The sequence below is a fragment of the Coregonus lavaretus genome (assembly GCF_964263955.1).
Source record: "Coregonus lavaretus genome assembly, chromosome: 14".
NCBI lineage: Eukaryota > Metazoa > Chordata > Actinopteri > Salmoniformes > Salmonidae > Coregonus > Coregonus lavaretus.
In genome coordinates, this window is record NC_140001.1 from 31984321 (window position 1) to 32001237 (window position 16917).

General features: G+C 43.6%; 1 protein-coding gene across 4 annotated transcripts in view; it reads right to left on the reverse strand.

Moving 5' to 3' along the window:
• Positions 1-7591: 7591 nt before the first annotated feature.
• The window catches only part of LOC311141297 (solute carrier family 23 member 2-like), a 72945-nt gene continuing 63619 nt past the window's right edge, over positions 7592-16917 (reverse strand). For all 4 annotated transcript variants that reach the window (XM_084176591.1, XM_084176589.1, XM_084176590.1 and 1 more), the window contains 7 exons: positions 14524-14644; positions 9850-10006; positions 9541-9688; positions 9292-9397; positions 8833-9100; positions 8596-8691; positions 7592-8346 (listed from right to left, as the gene is read on the reverse strand). In XM_084176591.1, the coding sequence (XP_084032717.1) occupies positions 8075-8346; positions 8596-8691; positions 8833-9100; positions 9292-9397; positions 9541-9688; positions 9850-10006; positions 14524-14644 (1168 nt within the window). In that variant the 3' untranslated portion in view covers positions 7592-8074. The remainder of the gene's footprint in view (positions 8347-8595; positions 8692-8832; positions 9101-9291; positions 9398-9540; positions 9689-9849; positions 10007-14523; positions 14645-16917) is intronic.

The window sequence follows — 16917 nt, forward strand, 5'->3', positions numbered from 1 at the left end:
TCTGAAATGTTACTTACATTTTATTTTATTTTTTCTGCAATTGTGAACCAGTGACTACCACCACTCTCATTGTTTTGGTGCAGCAAATAGAAGGGCAAGGGAAATAGTTTATGAGAAAGAATGAAGAAAGGACAGGTGCTTCTTTTGCATTTTGGTTCAGTCTGAATCTTGTTAATGTTGTTAAGTCTGTTATGTAGGCTTATGATAGTCAACTACCCTGGCCAGAAGGAGTCCCAATTTAACCCTACCTCAACAGTCAACCATTGGTTTTCGATGGATGAAGGCTCACACAGTAACACACAGCACTCCAGTGCAGACACACATAGCAGAGGTTCCAAAGGGTCGCCTCCATGTCAATCACACTTAGTGTGTCCCAAATGGCAATCTATTCCTTATGCAGTACAGTGAACTATATAGGGAATAGGGTGCCATTTCTGATGCACCCTCAGTTGTGAATTATTGACATAAACTTGACCCCAGCTCTGAAACATTCTACCACACATGGGGATGGAGAGAGGATTTGGGGGGAGGGGGGTTACATTATTCACAAATAAGTGAACAATGCCAACAATATGAACAATAACACTAGTAACAATCATAACAATAATAGTAATCAATAGTCAGAATCAATAGGTGCAGGATAAGATTGTACAGTCTGTGAGCCATTGAGAAAAAATACCGCCACAACCCCTCCCCTATAAACATTTTAAAATACCCCCTCCATTACACATCCAACCCTTAAGCCTGAAGACTATGTTATGGTGCAGTGTCTGTAAATCAAACGTGTTCACTTGAACAGAACAGTAGTGTAGACCACATGACACCTATTTCAGAGTAGGACAGAGCAGAGGGCAGGACAGAAATCAGGGATGTGATTGGCACTTTAAAATCACCTATTTTCTTTCACTATTTCTCACTTTCATTCAGGCATCTGGGTACAAAAGGTTTTTCTGGTCATTTGCCTAGCTAAATCTGTGGAGCGTCCTCTTCCTTCCTTTGCAAACCATGCACTGGTACATAAGCCTTTATCATAGCATGGTCTTTCCTCAGGCTGTGGAATGGTCAGTGGTCACACCACATATACCCCCATGCATGTGCTGACAAACACTACCCAACACTAGTCTATGTATGAATCTAACACACAATAACAAAATTAAGGATATCAGTGTTAGAAAAAATGTCTACATTTTAAAAACTATGGTGTGATCGCACAACTAGCAATACAAGTGCATTCTGCTTCGTGCTAAATCGTTTGTAGCCTATATATAAAAAATAGTATGAATGCTTTTGAAAGTGTGCTTAAGAACTGCTTATGAACATTATTACACAGTTGGTTAACCATTAGATTGTATACAGCCTGTTGCTCGTTATTTATATGATTATAGGTCCTTACAGGTTAATAAATACATGGACAGCTTACTTACAGCAATGACTTACAAATAGTTATTACTAGTTAACAAACTATTCAATAATGTCTTACAAGCAGTTTATAAGTCCATCTTGAAATGACGTATTAATTCCAGTTGTAATAACAGCAGCTGGATGAGGGAGTATGCGTTCATTAGAGAGCTGGTTTTGGTGGTGTTAGTTAACGATGCTAAAGATAATACTGACACAGTAAGGCCTGCAAGCTGACTGGGTGAACATATAAACTTGAACCCTCATTTCCAGTCCCAATCAAGCCCCTGGCCTAGACTCTTCTTCATAGCCCTTCCTGGATGTGAAAGAAACAGACAGGTGTAATCAAAGTGGTAGCCTACTAGCTTCAACTAACCCTTTAGAGGGCTGTTACCATGATACTTCCATACATCCATTCTAGTTCTTTCAGATCTACGAGAGGGCATTTACAGTTGAAGTCAGAAGTTTACATACACTTAGGTTGGAGTCATTAAAACTTGTTTTTCAACCACTCCTCACATTTCTTGTTAACAAACTATAGTTTTGGCAAGTTATAATAATATGCCATTTAGCAGACGCTTTTATCCAAAGCGACTTACAGTCATGTGTGCATACATTTTTACGTTTGGGTGGTCCCGGGGATCGAACCCACTACCCTGGCATTACAAGCACCATGCTCTACCAATTGAGCTACAGAGGACCACAGTTGGTTAGGACATCTACTTTGTGCATGACATAAGTAATTGTGGTCCTCTGTAGCTCAGCTGGTAGAGCACGGCGCTTGTAACGCCAAGGTAGTGGGTTCGATCCCCGGGACCACCCATACACAAAAAATGTATGCACGCATGACTGTAAGTCACTTTGGATAAAAGCGTCTGCTAAATGGCATATTATATTATATTATTATTTTCCAACAATTGTTTACAGACAGATTATTTCACTTATAATTCACTGTATCACAATTCCAGTGGGTCAGAAGTTTACATACACTATGTTGACTGTGCCTTTAAACACCTTGGAAAATTCCAGAAAATGATGTTATGGCTTTAGAAGCTTCTGATAGGCTAATTGACATAATGAGTCAATTGGAGATGTACCTGTGGATGTATTTCAAGGCCTACCTTCAAACTCAGTGCCTCTTTGCTTGACATCATGGGAAAATCAAAAGAAATCAGCCAAGACCTAAGAAAAAAAATTGTAGACCTCTACAAGTCTGGTCATCCTTGGGAGCAATTTCCAAACGTCTGAAGGTACCACATTCATCTGTACAAACAATAGTACGCAAGTATAAACACCATGGGACCACGCAGCCATCATACCGCTCAGGAAGGAGACGCGTTCTGTCTCCTAGAGATGAACGTACTTTGGTGCGAAAAGTGCAAATCAATCCCAGAACAACAGCAAAGGACCTTGTGAAGATGCTGGAGGAAACAGGTACAAAAGTATCTATGTCCACAGTAAAACGAGTCCTATATCGACGTAACCTGAAAGGCCGCTCAGCAAGGAAGAAGCCACTGCTCCAAAACCGCCATAAAAAAGCCAGACTACGGTTTGCAACTGCACATGGGGACAAAGATTGTACTTTTTTGAGAAATGTCCTCTGGTCTGATGAAACAAAAATAGAACTGTTTGGCCATAATGACCATCGTTATGTTTGGAGGTAAAAGGGGGTTGCTTGCAAGCCGAAGAACACCATCCCAACCATGAAGCACGGGGGTGGCAGCATCATGCTGTGGGGGTGCTTTGCTGCAGGAGGGACTGGTGCACTTCACAAAATAGATTGCATCATGAGGAAGGAAAATTATGTGGATATATTGAAACAACATCTCAAGACATCAGTAAGGAAGCTAAAGCTTGGTCGCAAATGGGTCTTCCAAATGGACGATGACCGCAAGCATACTTCCAAAGTTGTGGCAAAATGGCTTAAGGACAACAAAGGTATTGGAGTGGCCATCACAAAGCCCTGACCTCAATCCTATAGAACATTTGTGGGCAGAACTGAAAAAGCGTGTGCGAGCAAAGAGGCCTACAAACCTGACTCAGTTACACCAGCTCTGTCAGGAGGAATGGACCAAAATTCACCCAACTTATTGTGGGAAGCTTGTGGAAGGCTACCTGAAACATTTGACCCAAGTTACACTATTTAAAGGCAATGCTACCAAATACTGATTGAGTGTATGCAAATAATAATAATAATAATATGCCATTTAGCAGACGCTTTTATCCAAAGCGACTTACAGTCATGTGTGCATACATTTTTACGTATGGGTGGTCCCGGGGATCGAACCCACTACCCTGGCGTTACAAGCGCCATGCTCTACCAATTGAGCTACAGAGGACCACTAGGAATATAATGAAATAAATAAAAGCTGAAATAAATCACTCTCTCTACTATTATTCTGACATTTCACATTCTTAAAATAAACTGCTGGTCTCACATTAAATGACCATTCATTAACATAAACCCGTTTGGCATCTCCGGGCTTCCACGCATAGCCTACAAGCCACTGATGTGGACCTTTGGAACATCTACATTTTAAGTCTAATATATTTATTTAGTATAGCCTACACTTTCACAAATCCATTATTTATTTTAGGCAGGTCTAAAGAAACATTATGATATGAAGATGTAGCCTATTTCAGAAGAACAGAATAGCATACTCTGAGTCATCCTTATGTTTGGCCCTGATCTGGCTATACCATATGGCTGTGGGCTACACCAGTTCATTTAGCAGACAAGATTTGCTTATAATTCTAGTGCAATTATTTTATATTATTTCATAGTAAGAAGAATACAATTGAACAAAGCTGAATAAAATAGAAAGGATATTTCCCCAAAACGATTTCAGAGGGAGTGCACACATGCGGCAATTCTGTGTTGAGCGGTTAACAAAGTGATAATTTGAAACAGGTCCTCCTATATGCTTAATTTAGAGTTATTTATGCAACTGTAGTTGTGATACAAACCTTAGAATGTGTGGAATTATTTTAGATTTAATGGCCCACAAAAAAAAAAAATCGTCATCTGTAGCCTGCACTCGAATAGCGAAAGGAGGTTACGTGCGGTTTCATTTTTTAATATGCCAGGTAGGCTACACCGGTTGTAAAGTGGATTAATGTGCTTAATTTTAAGAATTGAGCAATAAATATAGCAGCGCTTGAAAGCTGGGATCCTTTAAATATTGGCCAAAACTCTGCTTTCACACGCGATTGCGCAATGACTGGGGTTTGGGATGAGTCGGACGGCAGAGTGAAGGAAAAGTAGCCAACAAGTGCTCAGCATATGTGGGAACCCCTTCAAGACTGTTGGAAAAGCATTCCAGGTGAAGCTGGTTGAGAGAATGCCAAGACTGTGCAAAGCTGTCATCAAGGCAAAGGATGGCTATTTGAACAATCTCAAATATAACATATATTTTGATTTGTTTAACACTTTTTTGGTTACTACATGATTCCATGTGTTATTTCATAGTTTTGATGTCTTCACTATTATTCTACAATGTAGAAAATAGTAAAAAAAAGAAAAACCCTTGAATGAGTAGGTGTGTCCAAACATTTGACTGGTACTGTATATAAAAATAAAATAAAATAAAATGTAGTGCACTGGGTCTTTTCCTAGTCTTGTATTGGCGAGCAGTTTTGATATAGCTGTCTGTAGCGCAGGCAAAAATAAACCCCCAGCTACGCAGCCTGGTCTCATAGACTATATTTTGGGCGGCAGGTAGCTTAGTGGTTAAGAGCGTTGTGCCAGTAACCGAAAGGTCGCTGGTTCTAATCCCCAAGTCGACTAGGTGAAAAATCTGTCGATGTGCCCTTGAGCAAGGCACTTAACCCTAATTGCTCCTGTAAGTCGCTCTGGATAAGAGCGTCTGCTAAATGACTAAAATGTAGATGTAAATGTAATAGACTAGACTTAACATACACTATATATACAAAAGTATGTGGACACCCCTTCAAAATTAGTGGATTCGGCTATTTCAGCCACACCCATTTTCTAAAATCGAGCACACAGCCATTGAAACATTGGCAGTAGAATGGCCTTACTGAACAGCTCAGTGACTTTCAACGTGGCACCGTCATAGGATGATACCCTTCCAACAAGTCAGTCCGTCAAATTTCTGCCCCATTAGAGCTGCCCCGGTCAACTGTAAGTGCTGTTATTGTGAAGTGGAAACGTCTAGGAGCAACAATGGCTCAGCCCTGAAGTGGTAGGCCACACAAGCTCACAGAACAGGACTGCCGAGTGCTGAAGCGCGTAGAACGTAAAAATCGTCTGTCCTTGGTTGCAACATTCACTACCGAGTTCCAAACTGCCTCTGGAAGCAACGTCAGCACAATAACTGTTCATCGGGAGCTTCATGAAATAGGTTTCCATGGCCGAGCAGCTGCACACAAGCCTAAGATTATCATGCGCAATGCCAAGCATCAGTTGGAGTGGTGTAAAGCTCGCCGCCATTGGACTCTGGCGCAGTGGAAACGCGTTCTCTGGAGTGATGAATCACGATTCACCATCTGGCAGTCCGACGGACGAATCTGGGTTTGGCGGATGCCAGGAGAATGCTACCTGCCTGAATGCATAGTGCCGACTGTAAAGTTTGGTGGAAGAGGAATAATGGTCTGGGGCTATTTTCATGGTTCGGGCTAGGCCCCTTAGTTCCAGTGAAGGGAAATCTTAACGCTACAGCATACAATGACATTCTAGACGATTCTGTGCTTCCAACTTTGTGGCAAAAGTTTGGGAAAGGCCCTTTCCTGTTTCAGCATGACAATGCCCCCGTGCACAAAGCCAGGTCCATACAGAAATGTCGAGATCGGTGTGGAAGAACTTGACTGGCCTGCACAGAGCCCTGACCTCAACCCCATCGAACACCTTTGGGATGAATTGGAACGCCGACTGCGAGCCAGGCCTAATCGCCCAACCTCACTAATGCTCTTGTGGATGAATGGAAGCAAGTCCCCGCAGCAATGTTCCAACATCTATTGGAAAGCCTTCCCAGAAGAGTGGAGGCTGTTACAGCAGCAAAGGGGGGACCAACTCCATATTAATGCCCATGATTTTGGAATGAGATGTTTGACGAGCTGGCCTCCACATACTTTTTGTCATGTTGTGTAGTAAACGTATATCCGGGACACTCAAATTAGTATGATATCTTATGTTTGGTATGGTTATAACAGCAAATGAATACATACCATATGAAACGTAACATGTCATACTAAATGGAGTGTCCCGGATTTACATGTACTATGTTACGTCTACCCTTGAGTCCAGGTTGAGCTATGAGGAGCTGGCTCTAGCTGCTCAAAAGGTGATCCTATTCCGCTCAAACTCTGAATTCCTGGGCTCTCATGAAGTGTTTGATTTGATTTTCGATTGCATTTGCATTGATGTCAGAGTGATTAGAGGGACAATAGAGCACTGAGTCCCAGGCCATTAGTGACTGTTAGCAAATTTGGTAGGCTATTAATAACCATCAGTGGCATCAGAGCACAGCTTTGGAGAAGCTTAGTTACCATGACTCAACGATCACGTGGAATTTGACTGCGGCCATGACTCGTGACTGCCGGTGTGGCGGTAATACGGTCACCATAACAGCCCTAATTGTGTGTTTGACGTGTGGCTGTGTTATGTGGGTAATAGAAGCCAAATAGAGTGGCAGGTTTCAGCGAACATTCTGTGCATTAACTCTTGCGACTAATAGTGCAAAACTAACATCACAATCACTTTGCTTTGCTAAGGTCTACCACTTGACAAGCCACTTGCATCTACATTATCTGCCCTTGCCTGTCTGCATGCAATTAAGCTTGTGTTTGGTAGTGTGCTTATGTGTGTGTGTGTGTGTGTGTGTGTGTAAATTGAGTGTGCAGGCAAATTATTAGTCTAATGTGAATTTGCATAAAGCCTCTCCAGCTTCCATCCAGTCCCCTTTCAACAGGAGACTACATTTCCCATAACCACCTTGGGCAATGTAGGTTTGCTAAACAGGGCTGACTGACTAGCTGTGTCTGATTCTCATTGGGCCTGTAAGGTGTCAATCATTCAGCTTTAAACTTTTGCTGTAAATGAGATACTGTCCATCCATTTGTCTGTCTCTGTCCATCTGTTCTTAAACAGGAAATGTGCCAGCGCAAATGACACACCCTACCTCATCACAATATCATGGGTGGGCATACATACACACACGCACACGGAGGCCACTGGGAGTGTAATACATCTGAGTATTTTGGTTCAACAGCAGAGAACAAACCTTTTCTTACCATTCCTCTTGGAATGAATGTAGACAGATTGACTGATGTAGACAGGTTGACTGAGAAAATAAGTGTTTTAACTGAAGACCCAGTAGAAATGGGGGAAGAGGGGGACCTCAATAATGGGCTGTCTAAGACACTCTTATGCACACATACTAGGCAGAGACAAGAGCCAGAGAGCGTGTTGCAACTCCATCTGAACCCTCCTCTATAAGGACATCTGTTATTACACGCTTATGACACCTGTTATAACATGCTAATAACAGCATGAATAGGGCATAGACAGTGAGTTATACAGACACACACACAGACATACAAGACAGGGTTGAGCATGTCACACTGCACTGACGCTACCCAAAAACCTCCACCCCTCCTCCCTTCCATGGTTCCAAACTCCATCCTCTCTCCCCTCCAGCCTGGTTCTACCCATCTGCTATACCCCGCTCTCCCCTGGTTCTGCGATTCCCTCCATCTCTGCTGCCTTCCCTGCCTCCCCCCGTCCCCCCCTACGTCTGCAGGCCTTGATGATCGCGCCCCATTGGTAGCCGCTGAAGGTGGGGCTGATGGGGAAGTACTGGAAGACGGTGTGGCGGCGCAGGAAGTCCATGCCGAACGGGAGGTCGTAGGTTCTCATCCCCTCCAGCTCCGCAGTACTGGGTCCCGACCCACGCTTCAACTTCCTGATCCCTCGCTCCTCCAGGGTACCTGACAGGAGGAAAGGAAAGAGAGAGAAAAGAGGAAGACAGAGGATGAGGGGGTGAGCGATTGGAGAAGGCAACAGTTTGTGATATGCTTGTCCTATCTCAAAATGCACTCAAAAGGGTTGAGTACAATGGTAGATTAATAGTAGTAGTGTGATAGTTTAGTCTAACAGTGATAGTGGGATAGTACAGTCTACTCACCAGGGATAGTGTAATAACAAACAGTGATAGTGTGATAGTTCAGTCCACTCACCAGGGATAGTGTTGTCCAGCACAAATGCCACTGACCCCCCTACGAACATGGCTGTGGTCAGGAGCACGTTCAACACCTGGTCTATCGACACTATACCTGAGAGACAGAAAGAGGGATAGAGAGAGCGAGAGCGAGAGCGAGAGAGAGTTCAGAGACCTACCCAGTCCTTTTAGATGTGTGAACACTGAAGGAGTAGGCCAATGAGCTAATTCTGTAGTGCACTTGTCCTCTACTCACCTGTGACCAGAGGGTTCTGTTTGAGGTAGCTGGGCAGTACCAGGCCAAAGAAGATGGAGAAGCCCAGAACAAAGAGGTTCCTGGAGGAGTTGAGGTCTACAAACTGCAGGTTGGACAGTCCCACAGCCGTAATCATCCCAAACAGGGTACAGAACAACGCCCCCAGGACAGGGTCAGGCAGGGAGGCAAACAATGCGCTGAATTTACCCACCAGCCCTAGCAGCAGCATCATAGCAGCACCGTACTGGATCACACGGCGGCTGCCCACCTGGAGGACCAATCAGAGAGCAGCAGGGTGTAAGAAAGTGAATCAAGGACATCAGGAAGAATAAAATAGTCCCACTCTACAGAGCAAATTAAATCCAAGCAGACTACTAGCCAATTAAAACATTAATATTTAATATTTGAACAGAACTTGTAGTGGGACTCTGACTGTGTGTTGAAGTGTGTGATGGTTACCTTAGTGATGCCCAGCACGCCTATATTAGGACTGGAGGAAGTAGAGCCGTTTCCTGTCCCCATCAGCCCATCCAACACGCAGGACAGACCTTCCATAAATATACCCCTACAGAGAGAGAAAAAAACAGAAAGGAAGAGGGAGAGAGAGAGACGGATCTCAAGTCATGATTCAAACCATTGTGTTTGTGTGATGTAAGCAGATTCTATGAGGTGAATTAGGCAAGGAGCTATGCAAGCAAGGTCAAGTACCTGTTGATGGCATGAATGGGGGGTGGGGGGGCACAGGAGAGGCGGGCACAGGCGTAGTAGTCTCCAATGGACTCAATGATGCTGGCGACCACGGCACTGAACATTCCGATCACCCCCGCCGCTGTCACCGTAGGAACACCCCACTGAACTATGGGTAAAAAACACAAACTCAACATCAACACACTGATATGGAACAAAAAAACCCACAACATTCTAGATTTGAGAAAGCTACGAAGCTATTGGATGCTCTGATTCAGAGTTTGGGCATAGCTAGGGGCGGGTTGAACAACATAAGGAGTGGTAACTCACAGGGGTATGGGATCTTGAACCAGGGTGCGGCTGCCAGTATCCCCTGGCGTGCGTCGGTTCGGGCGTAGTAACCGTACTTGTCTTTCTCCGGCGGGAAAACATTGGTTATGGTGAAGATAAAACAAATCAGCCATGACACCAGGATGGCCATGATGATCTGAGGGAGAGGGAAACACTAAGGGTCAAACATGAACCTCAAAACACACAGAAATACAGTATGTCCTGGTGAGTTACAGTGAAGAGCACCATAATGAACTGCAGAACGTCTATAGAATGCCCTTTAAACAGACAGGGAGAGCGATTATTATTTTTTTCAATATGGGAGTTGTGAGGTCACCAGTTCAAACAGTAAAGGGCAGATTAATAAAGAGTGGAACCGGCCTCCCAAGTGGCGCAGCGGTCTAAGGCACTGCATCGCAGTGCTTGAGGCATCACTACAGACCCGAGTTCGATCCCAGGTTGTGTCATAGCCGGCCATGACCGGGAGACCAATGAGGCGGCGCACAATTGGCCCAGCGTCGTCTGGGTTAGGGGAGGGTTTGGCCGGCCGGGATTTCCTTGTCCCATTGCGCTCTAGCGACTCCTTGTGGCGGGCCGGGCGCCTGCAAGCTGACTTCGGTTGCCAGATGGACGCCGTTTCCGCCGACATATTGGTGCGGCTGGCTTCCGGGTTAAGTGAGCAGTGTGTCAAGAAGCAGTGCGGCTTAGCAGGGACGTGTTTCGGAGGACGCATGGCTCTCGACCTTCACCTCTCCCGTGTCCGTAGGGGAGTTGCAGCAATGAGACAAGACTAACAGCCAATTGGATATCACGAAATTGGGGAGAAAAAGGGGTAGAAGTAAAAAATTTAATAATACAAAAATAATAATAATTAAGAGTGGAACCTTTAATCAGATAGAGAGAGTGATGGTGATGAAGAGGGCTTTATTTGAGTGTAGTCACCAATACAAGCAAGTGTCTGTCTATTAGAGCAGCAGATATATGAGCTATCATGACATCAAATGACCAGAGCAGCTATCAAATCAAATGTTATTTGTCACATGCTTCGTAAACAACAGGTGTAGACTAACAGTGAAACGCTTACTAACAGGCCTTCCCAACAATGCAGAGAGAAAGAAAATAGAGAAATAATAGAAAAGTAAAACACGTAATAATAAAAGTAATAATAAATACAATGAGTAACGATAACATATACACATACATATATATATATATATATATATATATATATATATATATATATATATATATATATATATATATATATATATATATATATATATATATATATATATATATATATATATATATATATATATATATATATATATATATATATATATATATATATATATATATACATACACACATACATTCACACAGGGTACCAGTACCGAGTCGATGTGCAGGCATACAAGGTAGTTGAGGTAGATTTGTACATATAACTAGGAATAAAGTGACAGATAGTAAACAGTAGCAGCAGCGTATGTGATGAGTCAAAAAAGTAATTGCAAAAAGGGTCAACGCAGATAACCAAATTGCTACCTGGACTAACAATTTAACTAACTATTTAGCAGTCTTATGGCTTGGGGGTAGAAGCTGTTCAGGAGCCTTTTGGTCCCAGACTTGGTACTCTGGTACCGCTTGCAGTCTTTGACAAGACAAGAACATTCTTTGACAATTTTTAGGGCCTTCCTCTGACACTGCCTGGTATAGAGGTCCTGGATGGCAGGGATCTCTGCCCCAGTGATGTACTGGGCCGTACGCACTACTCTCTGTATCGCCTTGCGGTCGGATGCCAAGCAGTTGCCATACCAAGCGGTGATGCAGCCAGTTAAGATGCTCTCAATGGTGCAGCTGTGGAACTTTTTGAGGATCTGAGGGCCCATGCCAAATCTTTTCAGGCTCCTGAGGGGGAGAGGTGTTGTCGTGCCCTCTTCACGACTGTGTTGGTGTTTGGACCATGATAGCTCCTTAGTGATGTGGACACCGAGGAACTTGAAGCTCTCGACCTGCTCCACTATAGCCCCGTAGATGGGGATGGGGGCGTGCTCGGCCCGCCGTTTCCTGTAGTCCACGATCAGCTCCTTTGTTTTGGTCACGTTGAGGGAGAGGTTGTGGTCCTGACACCAAACTGCCAGGTCTCTGACCTCCTCCCTATAGGCTGTCTCATCGTCGTCGGTGATCAGGCCTACCACTGACGTGGTCGGCGGCAAACTTAATGATGGTGTTGGAATCTTGCGTGGCCACGCAGTCATGGGTGAACAGGGAGTACAGGATGGGACTTTCACGCACCCCTGAAGGACCTGCGTGTTGATGGTCAGCTTGGCGGATGAGTTGTTGCCTACTCTCACCACCTTGGGGCGCCCGTCAGGAAGTCCAGGATCCAGTTGCAGAGGGAAGTGTTCAGTCCCAGGGTCCTTAGCTTAGTGATGAGCTTGGAGGGCACTATGGTGTTGAATGCTTAGCTGTAGTCAATGAACAGCATTCTCACGTAGGTGTTCCTTTTGTCTAGGTGGGAAAGAGATGGCGGCATCTGTGGATCTGTTGGGGCGGTACGCGAATTGGAGTGGGTCCAGGGTATCTGGAATGATGGTGTTGATGTGAACCATGACCAGGCTTTCAAAGCATTTCAGGGCTAAAGATGTGAGTGCTACGGGAGGGTAGTCATTTAGATAGGTCACCTTGGTGTTCTTGGGCACAGGATCTGCTTGAAAAGGGAGAGGTTGAAAATGTCAGTGAAGACACTTGCCAGCTGGTCAGCACATGCTCTGAGTAAGTGTCCTGATAATCCGTCTGGACCTGCGGCCTGAATGTTAACCTGTTTAAAGGGCTCACTCACATTGGCTACGGAGAGCGTGATCACACAGTCATCCGGAACAGCTGGTGTTCTTATGCACTGTTCAGTTTTGCTTGCCTCAAAGCGAGCATATAAGTATTTAGTTAGTCTGTTAGGCTCGCATCACTGGGCTGCTCGTGGCTGGGTTTCCATTTGAAATCCATCATAGTTTACAAGCCTTGCCTCATCCGACGAGCGTCAGAGCCGGTACAGTAGGATTTGATCTTAGTCCTTTATAGACGCTTTGTCTGTTTGATGGTTTGTCGGAGGGCGTAGTGGGATTTCTTATAAGCGTCCGGATTAGTGTCCCACTCCTTGAAAGTGTCAACTCTAGCCTTTAGCTCAGTGCGGATGTTGCCTGTAATCGATGGCTTCTGGTTGGGATATGTACGTACGTATGGTCACTGTTGGGACAATGTCATCAATGCACTTATTTATGAAACCAGTGACTGATGTGGTAAACTCCTGGAACATATTCCAGTCTTTGAAGCTAATGTCCTGTAGCTTAGCAAACGCTTCATCAGACTACTTCCGTATTGAGTGAGTCACTGATTCCTCCTGTTTGAGTTTCTGCTTGTAAGCAGGAATCAGGAGGATAGAGTTATGGTCAGATTTGCCAAATGGAGAGAGAGGGAGAGCTTTGTATGTGCCTCTGTGTGTGGAGTAAAGCTGATCTAGAATTGTTTTCCTTCTAGTTGCACAGGTGACATGCTGGTAGAAATTAGGTAAAACGGATTAGAGTTTTCCTGCATTAAAATCACCGGCCACTAGGAGCGCCACCTCTTGATGAGTATTTTCTTCTTTGCTTATGGCCCTATACAGCTCGTTGAGTGCGGTCTTAGTGCCAACATCAGTTTGTGGTGGTAAATAAACAACTACAGATGAAAACTCTTGGTAAATAGTTTGGTCTACAGCTTATCATGAGGTATTCTAACACAAACGAGCAGAACCTAGAGACTTCCTTAATATAAGAGATTGCACACCAGCTGTTGTTAACAAAGAGACACCCCTCCCCCCGGAGCTTACTGGACGCTACCGTTCTGTCTTGCCGATGCACAGAAAACCCTGTTAACTGTATATTATCCATGTCCTTGTTCAGCCATGACTCTGAGAAGCATAGTATATTACAGTTCTTAATGTCCCGTTGATGGAATAGTCTCGAACGGAGCTCCTCCAGCTTATTCTCCAGTGATTGCACATTTGCCAATAGAATGTAGGGTACAGGCGGGCTACAACACACAGGCCGTGTCCGAATACTCATACTTGCATACTAACAGAAAGTTACGAATGGTAGGGAAAAAGCACGATTGTTGCTTACTTACTGCATACGTTTTTACCAAACAGTACGTTCTCAATAGTATGTAGTACGATTAGTACACAGTATGCAGTTTTAGTAAGTAGTAGGCTAGACACATTTCCGATACAGCTACAGGCAGACAGACACACGGGAGATGTATATACAGTGCAGAACAGGGAAAAAGAGAGAGAAAGGGCCCCATAGGGGGCTGAATAATTTCAGATCTTATTAAGAGGAACGGGGGAGGAGGAGACAGGGGAGGTGAATAAGATTTGAACAGTAGGATTCGACAGGTAATGGGAGGATGGAAAGAGGTATCTAAAAGATGGAGAGAGATAGAGGAGTGTGTGCCCATTTATCTGACCTCACTTGGCACTGTGACGGATTGGATCAATAAACACACTCCAGGAGAGGGGATGTGTATCTAGGAGTGTATGTGTGTGTACTCCTGCCAGTGTATTTCTCTGTGCGTGCACATCTCTGTGTGTGTGTGTGTGTGTGTGTGTGTGTGTGTGTGTGCACGTGTGAGGGTACTCACAGGGAACATCTTGAAGAGCTGTAATCTATAAGAGGTCCAACCTTTCTTAGCCTTGTAGATGGGCAGAGGAAGCTGTACGTTCCTCGCATACTGTGAGAACAACAACACCAGGAATATAGTCCTAGAGAGAGAGAGAGAAGACAAATTTGACCCCAATAACTACCGTGGGATATGCGTCAACAGCAACCTTGGGAAAATCCTCTGCATTATCATTAACAGCAGACTTGTACATTTCCTCAGTAAAAACAATGTACTGAGCAAATATCAAATTGGCTTTTTAACAAATTACCATACGACAGACCACGTATTCACCCTGCACACCCTAATTGACAAACAAACAAACCAAAACAAAGGCAAAGTCTTCTGATGCTTTGTTGATTTCAAAAAAGCTCTTGACTCAATTTGGCATGAGGGTCTGCTATACAAATTGATGGAAAGTGGTGTTGGGGGAAAAACATACGACATTATAAAATCCATGTACACAAACAACAAGTGTGCGGTTTAAATTGCCAAAAAAAAACACACAGTTCTTTCCACAGGGCCGTGGGATGAGACAGGGATGCAGCTTAAGCCCCACCCTCTTCAACATATATATAAACAAATTGGCGAGGGCACTAGAACAGTCTGCAGCACCCGACCTCACCCTACTAGAATCTGAAGTCAAATGTCTACTGTTTTCTGATGATCTGGTACTTCTGTCCCCAACCAAGGAGGGCCTACAGCTGCACCTAGATATTCTGCACAGATTCTGTCAGACCTGGGCCCTGACAGTAAATCTTAGTAAGACAAAAATAATAGTGTTCCAGTTCCCAGGACCACAAACACATATTCCATCTAGACACCGTTGCCCTAGAGCACACAAAAAACTATACATACCTCGGCCTAAACATCAGCGCCACAGGTAACTTCCACAAAGCTGTGAACGATCTGAGAGACAAGGCAAGAAGGGCCTTCTATGCCATCAAAAGGAACATAAAATTAGACATACCAATTAGGATCTGGCTAAAAATACTTGAATCAGTTATAGAACCCATTGCCCTTTATGGTTGTGAGGTCTGGGGTCCGCTCACCAACCAATAATTCACAAAATGGGACAAACACAGAATTGAGACTCTGCATACAGAATTCTGCAAAAATATCCTCAGTGTACAAAGTAAAACACCAAATAATGCATGCAGAGCAGAATTAGGCCGATACCCGCTAATTATTAAAATCCAGAAAAGAGCCGTTAAATTCTACAACCACCTAAAAGGAAGCGATTCCCAAACCTTCCATAACAAAGCCATCACCTACAGAGAGATGAACCTGGAGAAGAGTCCCCTAAGCAAGCTTGTCCTGGGGCTCTGTTCACAAACAGACCCCACAGAACCCCAGGACAGCAACACAATTAAACCCAAAAAATCATGAGAAAACAAAAAGATAATTACTTGACACATTGGAAAGAATTAACAAAAAAACTGAGCAAACTAGAATGCTATTTGGCCCTAAACAGAGAGTACACAGTGGCAGAATACCTGACCACTGTGACTGACCCAAAATTAAGGAAAGCTTTGCCTATGTACAGACTCAGTGAGCATAGCCTTGCTATTGAGAAAGGTCGCTGTAGGCAGACCTGGCTCTCAAGAGAAGACAGGCTATGTGCACACTGCCCACAAAATGAGGTGGAAACTGAGCTGCACTTCCTAGCCTCCTGCCAAATGTATGACTATATTAGAGACACATATTTCCCTCAGATTACACAGACCCACAAATAATTAAAAAAATATCTATTGGGTGAAATACCATAGTGTGCAATCACAGCAGCAAGATTTGTGACCTGCTGCCACAAGAAAAGGGCAACCAGTGAAGAACAAACACCATTGTAAATACAACCCATATTTATGTTTATTTATTTATTTTTACTTTAAGTATTTGCACATCGTTACAACACTGTATATAGACATAATATGACATTTGACATTTCTTTATTATTTTTGAACTTTTGTGAGTGTAATGTTTACTGTTCATTTTTTACTGTTTATTTCACTTTTGTTTATTATCTATTTCACTTGCTTTGGCAATGTAAACATATGTTTCCCATACCAATAAAGCCCTTAAATTGAGAGAGAGAGAGAACGAGAGCAAGATGACGAGTAAGAAATACAGAAGTCAGGGGTGAAGGAAAAGCAGTAATCACACTTGGAAACATCCACTATCTGCTTTGATTTGTAGAACAGTTAAACATTTGTCAAGAGAACCAATAACCCTCCTATAAAGACAGCTGGATCAAAATGTGTAATTCTCAAAAAAGAAACAAGGAAATCAATTAATTGATAACTCAAATAAGTTACATATAACATCTGTGATGCTGTGCTATGCGATGAGTTGCAAGACACATTTTCCCGAAAGAGACAA